We start from the raw sequence: 12,090 nt of genomic DNA, 5'->3' as shown, positions 1-12,090 counted from the left end.
CCCCTTCTCAGCTTGCTGCCAAGAAGAACCAACCCAGTTTCCTCACTGTTCTGTGACATGAAGTCACCCCGATTACTGTCCCGAAGCCCTCCAAGGGTTGTTACAGGTTTTCTGCCATTACAAATGCTGTCCAGTGAATTGGAGAGATCACCATTGCAGCCCACTGTCCACAAGTATCAAATTCAGCAAGCATAATTGTCCGGGATGACGTCGTAGCTGCTGTCCAGCAATTCTACAGGCTTCCTTGCACCACACCCTCACCTGGGAGGCCCCAACACTGTCCAGAATTCCATACTTATTCCAGACGGCTGTCCAGACCTAGTAGATTAACGAGGTGGCTGATTTGAGGTCATCCATCGCTGGTTACTACTTGAAATTGGTGGACTCTTTTCCTAATCCTTTATTTCCATCGTTACTCTATTTTGTGGCTTAATTGATTCATAAGAAATCTTGTCAATTGTTATCCGCTTAATCCTGGAGTTTAATGAGTTGAGTGTTGGATCATCTTGTAGTGACTAGTCTTGTTGTTAGTGTAGGGATTCACTGTTGAAACCTATCTCACATGCAACGTTAAGAGTAATTGATTACTTTTGTGGTTTTAACTTTTATATATGTGACTTAGCCTAAACTTATGGCACCGCTCTCTTGTTTTATCTCGTCGTTTTATCACTTAAAGCTTTTAAATAATATTGTTCTTTGGATCAAGCGTGCAAGTTCCTAATTCACCCTCCATTCACATATGTTTCACATCATCTTGGTATCAGCATGGTAGGCATGCACGACATATTAAAAAAACATCTTAGGGTCTAGTATTGCGTTATTGTTTAATTTTTGCATGCATATCATCGCCTATCTAAGTTTATTCACTGTTTTTCACTACTGTTTTTATAATTCCTGCAAGCATCCAGTTGACTTAGGTCATATTAACTAGTGTCTTAGTGCTGGCCTTTTATTTGTAAGGCTTCTAAGTATCTATAGCAACTACACCTTGAAGTAAAACTGCTGTCCTCACTGTTCCAGCAGCTGTTAGACATCGTTTAGTGAACTTTTAGTCTTTGTTTGGGTGCTGTCCATTCCCTCGGAACCTTCCAAACACCTAAACAACTTAGGCAACGACTGAACCTTGCTGTCCAGAAATTTGCTGCACCTATTAGTGGCCTTTAGGTGACCCTAGAACCTGTCTTAAGTTGCTGACTACACCGTTTAACTGCCCACAACACTTAGAAAACTTTATGCCATGTTGTAGTTTGCTGTCCACACAGAATTCTGCACTGTTTGGTGGCATTTAAGTGGATCTAACCTCTGATTTAGGTGCTTTCCAAGCCTTAGCAACCTCCCTAAGTGCCTAGGTTACTTCACCCACTAGTGTAGCTTGCTGTCCGAACTTTTTCTGCACCCTGTAGTGAGTCTAAGTGAGCCTAACTTAGTGTCTTAATGCTGTCCCTTATACCCATTCCTCATTAAGCATAACTTAACACTTTTAAATGGACACGATAGGTTTTCAAAAGAGGTTAGACGACCTAGTTAGTCTTGTAGGCTCTCTAACTAAAATCACAAAGGAGGAACATATTGATTCTCCCCACTCTAGGTACGTACCCCATTCACTCAGTCATGTGAGTGGGAAGATGCCCCACTATGCTTATCAACCTAGACCTGAGACTAATCCTCAACGACCTCACTTAGAGTCACCTTATCGTTTACCCACCTTTGATGGCTCCTCGGATCCTTACTACTTTAGGGAATGGGCTAGACAACTAGATGACTATTTTGAATCACGTCATATCCCTGAGACCCACCAGGTTAGCATCGCTAAGTCTCACCTAAAAGGTCAAGCTCTTCAATTTTGGATGAGATTAGAAGATCATAAAGAGTCTCGCGGTGAGTACCCTACTTGGAAAGACATGATGCGAGAACTTAATTTAAAACACCGACCCTCTACCAGTGACCGCCATCTAGAGCACCACCCTACCTATTTTATTGGAACAAACCGTGGACATTACTGTGGTCGAGACCACTCATCTTTTAGTAACATCAGGGTTGCTGCCCCACCCTGTAGGTCTTCACCTAACCTTGATGGACGACCCTCTATTGAGTCTTCTGTTGGATCAATCTCATATGACTCCCCACTTGGACCGACTTCTAGCCATCCCAGTCAACCTTTAGCCTCCCCAGTCCTTGACCCCGCAAGTGTGATTCTAATAAAGAACTTCATTAAAAAGAAGAAGTTTACTGAACCTGAGACTGAATACATCCATTTCGTGGATACTAATGATAACGAGGATTTCTTTGAGGATGAAACTGAAGTGATTGAATCAGACTCCCGGCATGACTTAGACCCTGAGCTAGGAAAGTTGGAACCTTTAAACGCCGACACATTAGCCCACCCTGATCCTAGTCTCATCGAGGATGACCCCTTGGATAAGGTCTGCCTAGAAGATATTAAGTCGATCTCAAAAGAAACCGATCTGACCTTGAACATATTAAATTCGAAAGGTTCTGACTTAATCATATCTCCTACTGAGATGATTCTGAGTAATTCTGACTTAATTTTGGATAATTCTGATGGCAATGTGGATAATCTTGAGTTGGAAGTGAGTCAATTGAATTTATCACCTGATTTAATTGAACCGGAACCCATTGATCTTAGGGTTATGACCACACCTGGTCCTATTGAGAATATTAGTATGAATTTGGGAGACAGTGATTTGACCCTGAATGGTTCTGAACCTAATTGGAGAATTGAGCACCCTCGTATTTTATGGGAGTCTATTTTAGGAGTGGCCCCTTTAGAATTGCATTTGAAAGGGTATGACTTTTGTAATTGGGCTTATCTCACCACTCCTCGTACCGACTTTAATGTTAGAGAGAGTCTTAGCCCATACTTTCTTGTCACAACTCTAACTGCTGTGCCCACTTATGTTATGGATACCCTACCCAATTTATTGAGTCTCATACCTGATGGCGACTCTTTGGGTTATCCCATTATAACTGTGAGTCAGGACCCATCGTCTTATTTTGTTCCTGATTCATTCATTTTACCAGCCATATTCTTGTCCTTCCCTGTTAAGGACCATCTCTCTCCTAGTTGGATAAATTTGCTAAATTACCCTGTTGCCCCTAGGAGACTACTTGCGACCCTAGCCGAAATTTCCTATAGAAATAACCTTGTAGCTAAGGATGTCTTCATTTCTCCTCCTACACCAGTTCCATTACACATGGAAACTTTATGTTCTCTCATTTTGTGACTGAACCAACTTTATTCCTATATATGTGTGCTTGTGAGTTAGTATGTGTGCATGTGTTTTGTAGTCTGTTGTCTTCCACAAATTTTCTTCGTGTCTAAATCTTCAATTCACTCATCATGCATATCAAGTTTCTTGCATCATTTTTACCGTATTGTTTATCTTATTGAGTATCAAATTTTGGACACATGACATCGCATAAAACATGCCACATTTGCATCGCATCCCCTGAAATTGCACGCTTAATTGAACTGAACAATAATAATTATAAACTTCATGTTGAATCAAAACGACGAATTAAAACTTGAGTTTGGTGACTCAGTGATGGTGTGGATTCATCCGAAACGATTCCTATAGGGAACCGTTAAGGAGTTACATGCTCAAAGTGCAAAACCTTTCAAAATAATCAAGAAAATCAATGACAATGCTTATGTGGTAGGTCTATCTGTTGATTTCAACGTTAATCCCTCCTTTAACATAACAGATTTAGTAGCCTATGAGGGTCCAGAGTTTAAACCCCAAATCCACTTGAATTTAAGCCTTTTGTGACCCCATCTTGTGAGAACCCCAAAGCCTACCTCCACTCCCAAAAATATTCTCAAAATACCTATAGCGGAGAAGATTGACATGATTCCAAGTGATGACATTATTTTCAAAAAAAAAAAAAAAGGTGAATGAAGAAGATATTTGATAAGGTGAAGAGGTAAACCAAAGTCAGAGGATGCATGGTGAGAGCATGAAGAGTTACATCAGATCAACCCATATGCATGAGTTCTCAAGACACCGACTCGACGGAGTCGAGTTTCTTCCACCCGGGGAGAATGATGAGCACATCGGAAGATCGACGGCTATGATGTGGAGTTTATTATTTTCTTGTGTGTCTTATGTACTAGTTCATTTTATTTTCCTGTTTCCCCATTTTAACCCTAGAGGTGGTCATTTGATATTGTAGCCCCGAGGGCATTTATGTCTTTTAGTTTTTGTTTCTTTTGGCTTATTTATAGGAGGCCTCATGCATTGTATTGGGGATGATAAATTGTTAATGAAAGCTTATTCTACTTATTTGATCTCTTAGTGAGTTCATGAGAGGAGAAGGATCTCTTTGTGAGTTCTGAAATTCCCAAGTTCTCTTTGTGAGTTCTTGAGGAAGAGATACTTGAGGTTAGTAATTTCCTTGATTTTTTTTAAGATTTTCTCTTTCTCCGAGCTTTTGTTTTCCCTTCCCCATAATCCCCCTTGCCGCCGGCCTCCTTGGGTAGCCCCAGCCGCCGGCCACCACCCACCAACCACCCAGCCGCCGGCCTTCCTCCTCCCATCCTCCCCTCTCCATTTCTTTAGCCGCCGGCCCCCCCTCTTGGGATCACAAATTTGAAAATTCAAATTTCCCAAGAGGCATTAATGACTTTCCTAAAATAAATCCAAGATTTTAGGCAAGCTTTTTAATTGAGTTTCAATTCAAATTTGAAATTCAAACGGTTCCCAATTAATAGCATTTTAATTAGGAAACTTTCCTTTCATATAAAATCTGAAATTTAATTCAATTTTTTCTTTAAATTCTTTATTAATGCGTGGGCCCCACTTAATTAATCAAATCTTCCCTCTTTCCTTATGGCCGGCCACCCATTACTCCTCTCCTTAATTAGAAGCTTAATTCATGGCTTCAAATAAGGCCTCATTAATTCCTAATTTCCCTCCTAAGCCTAAATTTCAAATTTCAAAAATTTTGAAATTAAAAGTCCAAATTAAAATTAGGAAATCTGAAATTAATTTCAGATTTTCCAACCTAGATCTTGCTTAGCCCCACCCGCCCCCTTCCCTGTTGGTCACCTAGTTAATTCCCATCAAAAGTGCCAATGGAAAATTCCCAAACGCCTCATACGGCCACCAAATTCCTGCACAAGAGTTCCACGTTCCAGCTGTCCTAGATGTCCAATTTGCTGGTCTTCCCCTTCTCAGCTTGCTGCCAAGAAGAACCAACCCAGTTTCCTCACTGTTCTGTGACGTGAAGTCACCCCGATTACTATCCCGAAGCCCTCCAAGGGTTGTTACAGGTTTTCTGCCATTACAAATGCTGTCCAGTGAATTGGAGAGATCACCATTGCAGCCCACTGTCCACAAGTATCAAATTCAGCAAGCATAATTGTCCGGGATGACGTCGTAGCTGCTGTCCAGCAATTCTACAGGCTTCCTTGCACCACACCCTCACCCGGGAGGCCCCAACGCTGTCCAGAATTCCATACTTATTCTAGACTGCTGTCCAGACCTAGTAGATTAACGAGGTGGCTGATTTGAGGTCATCCATCGCTGGTTACTACTTGAAATTGGTGGACTCTTTCCCTAATCCTTTATTTCCATCGTTACTCTATTTTGTGGCTTAATTGATTCATAAGAAATCTTGTCAATTGTTATCCGCTTAATCCTAGAGTTTAATGAGTTGAGTGTTGGATCATCTTGTAGTGACTAGTCTTGTTGTTATTGTAGGGATTCACTGTTGAAACCTATCTCATATGCAACGTTAAGAGTAATTGCTTACTTTTGTGGTTTTAACTTTTATATATGTGACTTAGCCTAAACTTATGACACCGCTCTCTTGTTTTATCTCGTCGTTTTATCACTTAAAGCTTTTAAATAATATTGTTCTTTGGATCAAGCGTGCAAGTTCCTAATTCACCCTCCATTCACATATGTTTCACATCAACCAACCTCAAGATCATGTTAAGTTCATTGACCTTTCATTCACTTCCTGATGTTCTTTCCTCTTAATCTTCTATCTAGATAGCTATTGTTATTTCTTAGTTCTTTTTCTTACTTTTTGGTTTTAAATGAGCCAACATCAATCTTAAAAGCATGTTTTTGACACATGCATGAACCAAGAGAACCAGTTGTTCTGCAATTGCATGATTTACTCTTCCAATAACTCTAATAGACTCTTAATCTTGTACTAAGCTCCCCAAACTTGTAATCCTAAAATAACTCAACGAATAATAGTGTTAGACCACTCAAGGTGTACCGGAAGACCACAAAACCCATCTGTTTCCCACTATATCAGCACATGAATGTCTCCACTACTTCTGACATACCTCCTGGTTTCCAGTTCTGCTCATTTTAGATCATTCCCTTTTACTTATATATACAAACTGCTATTGTAAAGCCTGTGTGCTTTTCCATTGAAATGGAATGAATCAGATATCATCTCCTCTGCTATCTTCTCTTTTTAGCTTTTTTCTTAACTAACCTTGCAGGACTTCCTTCATGGTATCAGAGCCGAGGCAATAACCCTTCTTCCCTCCTTCACCTCAATGTGGCTGATCACAACTCATCTTCTCTGTTTCAACACACATCCTCCATGTCAGCAGCAATGGCCGACTTCACCATTCCCTCTCCACATAAGTTTCTCATGACCAACCTCAAACTCATAATCCACAATCAACTTACAAATGAAAACTATCCCATTTGACGGCTTCAGATCCTCAAACTTTTCTTTGCAAACAGCTTTGATGGATATCTTACTGGTCATACAACTAAACCATCTCCTAGATGTGATGATGTTTCTTTTAAATTTCTTAATATCTAAAAATGATAAACATATGGAGTAACTAGAAATACGTCTGTGAGAATCAACAGTATCGATTTCAAGCCACTCTTGCAATAAATCACTCTTCTTTTCCTTGTAATTGATGCAGTGCTTGTCGGCATACAAGATTAAAAAATTAAAAAAAAAAAAAATTCTTAGAGAAATCTAATACTTGAAATTTTGTTTAATAAAATTGCTGATGATGATTATTTCTGGTTGTGGTTGCAGCTAATCAAGTTGCACATGTGAACTGTGGAAACTGTCGCATGCTATTGATGTATCAATATGGTGCAAGATCTGTAAAATGTGCAGTCTGCAATTTTGTAACGTCAGTTGGGGTCAGTATTCATTTGACAAATTGTTATTTTATGAATTTATGAGTAACTCTTAAATTTTTTTAATTAAAAAAATATTTCAATCGTTACTTTTAAACATTTCTTCATCTTTTTTATCTAAATCAAATAAGTTTTTCACCCTTTTTTGCACCTCTTCACCTTCAAATTTTTGTGAGTAGATTTGTGGCAGCTAGGGAACAACAATGAAAGTTCAGTTTATTGCCGCATGGGTAATAGAAGCAGCTTGTTAAATGCTTGTAGAATAGCCTTTTTACCAAATTTTACTTACTTTCATCTAATTGGAAGGAATGTTGACCATGACTGGTCCATGAATCACCTCAAATCATTATTATCATCCTATTAGCTTTATCTATTAGCTTTATCCAAACTATTTGGGGCAAAAATCTTTCCAAATAATTTAATCCAAAATTCCATCAAGTAGAGCTCCCTGTTGTTTTGAAATTATTTTGAGCAATTGTCAGTTTATTATCTAAAAATCTAATATATTGAGAATTTTAGAAGAATGCATTAAGCCTTGTATAGAAAACAGCCACCAAAATAAAGAAAACTTGCTGGAAATTAGAGAACCCTGTTTAGATGCTCCTCCTTGGTCTTACTGTACACTAGTATGTCATAAAAAAAAAAACTAGAACAAACTTTCAGAGGTAGGATCGAAACACCCCATTCATCAAAGAATGGAAAGTAGCAGGGGCATTAGTCAACCCAAACGGCATCACTAGAAACTCGTAGTGCCCCTCGTGTATTCTAAAGGTTGTCTTCTGAACACTTGTCTCCTTCATTCTGATTTGATGATAAACTGACTTGAAATCCAACTTAGAGAATACCATTGCTCCATGCAGTTCATCCAAGAACTCATCAATCACAGGAATAGGGAACTTATCCTGCACTGTTCCTTTGTTCACAGCCCTATAATCCACACAAAATCTTAAGCTCTCGTCCTTTTTCTTGACTAGTAATACTAGGCTAGAGAAAGGACTCACTCTTGGCCTGATGATCCCTGCCTCCATCATCTCACGGATCAACTTTTAAATCTCATCCTTCTGAATTAGGGGATAGTGGTATAAGCAAACACTAATTGGTGAAACCCCTTCCTTCAAGGTAATGGCATGCTCCGGCTCTCTCTGTGGTGGTAGGCCTAGGGGAGATTAAAAGACCTCACTAAACTCCTGTATAAGCGGCTGAATTAAAGTAAGAATACCCTCCACATCCTTCTATCTGACCCCTTCCAAGCGCTACAATTCCATTAAAATCCTCCACCCATATCTTGTATGGTTCTGATCAGAGACTTGAGATATACTCCAGCTTTAGACAGTCCAGCATCACCCTGAATCACCATCCTCCTTCCCCCTACCACCATCTCCATCCACAGTGCTCCCCAATTGACCTTGGTATCCCCCAAGGTCTGTAGCCACTTCATCCTCATGATGAGATCCGTGCTTCCCAACTCCAATGGGAGAAAGTCCTCCATCATATGGATCCCTTGAATAATCTTCACCTTTCCCATTTCCATCATCACCACATAGCCCCCAGCATCCACTAATTTCACTCCTAACATATCCACAATCTGATTGAAGATGAAATTGTGGGTGGGTGTCGATCAACACTACCACCTTACGATCAGCTATTTCGCCCTTCACTTTCATGGTGTGACTGGGGTGAATTCCACCATTGAGTTTAGAGAGACTTTCGACACATCCAAATGCAACTTCTCTTTTTCCTCCACCATTTGCCTGCTCTCTCCTCCTATTCAGTTTCCTCATCATCACAGACGGTGAGAACTTAAAGAGTTCAATTTTTACACCTATGCCCTGACATGTACTTCTCATCACATCTGAAACACAACAACCTTGCCTGCTTCTCCTGCAACTCCTTCTCAGTAAGCTTCTTGAAATTTCCCCCAAATCCGCCTCCTCCAGACTTCTTCTTGGTACTTCATGCAAACCTCCTAGTGCAACTCCTTTGGGAGTTAGAAAAGTGGTAGTCATCCTATATAAACCCTCCGAGTTGCTGCCTCTAGCATACCTCTCCAGATGCTTTTGGTCCTCGATCAATTGTGTCAACTCCATAGCTTCCCCAAGTCATGTAGCCTTATCACTCTCACAGCTGCTCTGATCTCTGATTTGATTCCCTTCATGAAGTTCCCCTCTAACATGGTCTCAAAAAGCCGTTCTAGCCTACTAGCTAGGTACTCAAACCGATTATGATACTCTTCCACGGTCCCCTCCTAAGTCAAGGCGTATAACTTCTTATAGAAGTCCCCTCCCCTACTGGTTCGGAAGCATTCTAGTAAGCAATCCTTGAACTCTCTCCAACTCCGGATGGGTTGCCTCATGTCCCTCTACTGATACCATGACAACCCCTTTCCTTCCAAGCACAATCCAGCTGTTGTCAATTTCTCCTCCTTCGTAAGTCCATTGACCGCAAAGTATCACTCTACCTTGTATATCCACCCATGGGCATCCTCGCCTTCAAAGATGGGCATCATCAACTTCCTTACCCTCCGGTCACCCATGTTTCCCTTGAATCCTCCGTAACCCCCCATTCCTCGAAGAGGAGGTGCTACCCAATTGTCACGCTCTTCCCTTCGGCGCTCATACCCAAAGCCTTCTTCAAAATCCCCTCCTTTCAAAATCCGCACCCCGACGATCGTAATCCTCCCTTCCCCTTGCAAAATCAACACCTCTTCGTTCGTACCCCACGCTTCTCTCCTCCCCATAAAGCGATTCTAGCGGAGTCATTTCATCTTCTCATTCCAGAATTTCCAATTTCGAATTTTCCCTTCCCCTAAAAGGATTAGAGTTTCCACCTCTCCCATGGCAGCAGATGGCTTCCATCGCTTATGATGTTGCCGTATTTGGTTTGGCTTCAAGCAATTTTTTTAACATCTCTTCCATCACAGTAAACTTTCCTTCCATTCTTTCATTGACGGATGCGATCTGATTTTGAAAATAAAAAATTTTTCCTAAAAATCTGATTTGAGCGCCCAAGTTCTCCCTCCAAAACTTCTTCTTTCCTTCCGGCCATTGATTCCCCGTAGATCGATGTGCTATGATACCAATTTGATAGAAAACAGCCACCAAAATAAAGAAAACTTGCAGGAAATCAGAGAAAAGCAGCAATATTGAGCAGCTTTTGATGAAAATTTGTATGAAAATCCCCAAAAAAAAAAAATAGCAATGGATATTCACTACTAGTTGAAAAGAAAATATTTGATACAATGAATCTTCAATTCAAGAGGAAGATTTCACTCTCAAAATCCCTAGCCCAAGCTTAGAGCCCCAAAAGCAAAACACAAGAGATCTTAAATTTAAGCTCAAATTCAAGATAACCCCCAACCCTAGCCAAAGAGGATAATACTTAAAGCATAATACAATTATTTAATGTTGAATCCCTAAACATCCCTCCGCATTTGAATTTTCCCTCCCAAACCCAAGCTCCCATCAATGCTTGCATTATGCTTGGTCCCCTCCCATGTGCTGCCCTCCCTTCCCATTTCAGCCCCCCTTAGGGTCCACCTTCTATAGCAAACCGATCTAATTAGGACCGGTTCAGGTTGGGCCCTAACAGCCTTCTTAAAGAATTAAACTTACGTTGATATAAACCAGAAAATATCATAACTATTAATCTGATTTAATCTGGCTACACATTGAAAGAACGATCGAAAGAAAGTACCTTCGAAGTTTGAATCAGCTTGAAAGCATTTTGAGCTAACCATGCTCATCATAGTTCATGCTTCATTATTCATTGCTTTAGAGTCTCTCTAGGCACCACAGTCTTAGTTTCAGCTGCCAGTTATGGATCCTTAATGAACATGTTCTTGAAGTCTCCCTCAATTATTTATCCATTGATTCTTCTTTCGTTATTATTTACTTTGAGATGGTGGTTCATATTTAGATTCTTAAAGCAATGTCCGATAGAATATGAATTTAATATATTGGCTGCATTCTTTGTCTTTAAGCTTACATGTCAAGCAATTAGCAGGCATGAACAACCTTTTATATTTCTTGCAGGCTCTACAAAGTAATGAACAGAAGCCCAGCAGTTGAGTTTCAAAACTGAGGGATTATTTCTTCTTAGTTCTTTCAAGTCACTTGATCACCATCAATTCAAATCATTCAACCATATGAGGAAGTACTGTACCTGTCGAAATTGCTGAATAATATAGAGTTTTCTTGAGAATAAGAGCTTGTTTTCAGGCTCAAGGCATGGAAGAAGACCAACTAATGTGTTATAAGCAACAGTATGTGATTTTCGTCTTTCCAGCTTCAGGTGAGCTATGAGTGTGAGAGTTTCAGGTTTGATTCATCTGTAGAAAAAATCTGTAAGAAAATGTGTTATGAATATTCATCTTTGTTGATTAACTTCGGATCCAGTATCAAGATTTTCTTAGGGTGGTGTTACTAATTTGGTTCGATATAGAAATTAAAATATAAATAAAATAAAATAAATAATAGATTATATAAAAAAAAACTACTTAGATTCCTTAATGCTCCAACGAAAACAAAAACAGGACCAAACAATAAACATGTGGTATTCTATCACAAGATTAGCATTTTTTAATACTGCTCTTCATTGTGAACTAGAGGTATTTTTTAATACTGCTCTTTTACAGGGATTTATTGTAAAGAGGGAGAGAGGTTTAACTTGCAGTGGGATCTAATAGTCCCTAATTCTGCCCTAATCTTGTCCTAATATTTCATTAATCATAATTAATCCTATTTGATTAATTATGATCATTTATTATGTGTTATTAATTACAAATAATTATAATTAATTAGTAAGTATGATTAAGCCTAATTAATTATTTCTAATCTTAATTAATATTTTTGTATAACTATTCATAATCAATTATTATTAATTATAAATAATTAGATTAATTTTAATTAATTTCAATCTTAATTAATTATAATGATTAATT

General features: G+C 39.3%; 1 protein-coding gene across 2 annotated transcripts in view; it reads left to right on the top strand.

Annotated features, from left to right (window-relative positions):
* The window catches only part of LOC110108639 (protein LSD1), a 17,657-nt gene extending 6,096 nt beyond the window's left edge, over positions 1-11,561 (top strand). For both annotated transcript variants that reach the window (XM_020839360.2, XM_020839361.2), the window contains exons 5-6: positions 7,045-7,154; positions 11,183-11,561. In XM_020839360.2, the coding sequence (XP_020695019.1) occupies positions 7,045-7,154; positions 11,183-11,218 (146 nt within the window). In that variant the 3' untranslated portion in view covers positions 11,219-11,561. The remainder of the gene's footprint in view (positions 1-7,044; positions 7,155-11,182) is intronic.
* Positions 11,562-12,090: the final 529 nt, after the last annotated feature.

Source organism: Dendrobium catenatum, unplaced genomic scaffold, assembly GCF_001605985.2.
Source record: "Dendrobium catenatum unplaced genomic scaffold, ASM160598v2 fragScaff_scaffold_1220, whole genome shotgun sequence".
NCBI classification, from domain to species: Eukaryota; Viridiplantae; Streptophyta; class Magnoliopsida; order Asparagales; family Orchidaceae; genus Dendrobium; species Dendrobium catenatum.
This window is presented reverse-complemented; position numbering and strand designations above follow the sequence as displayed.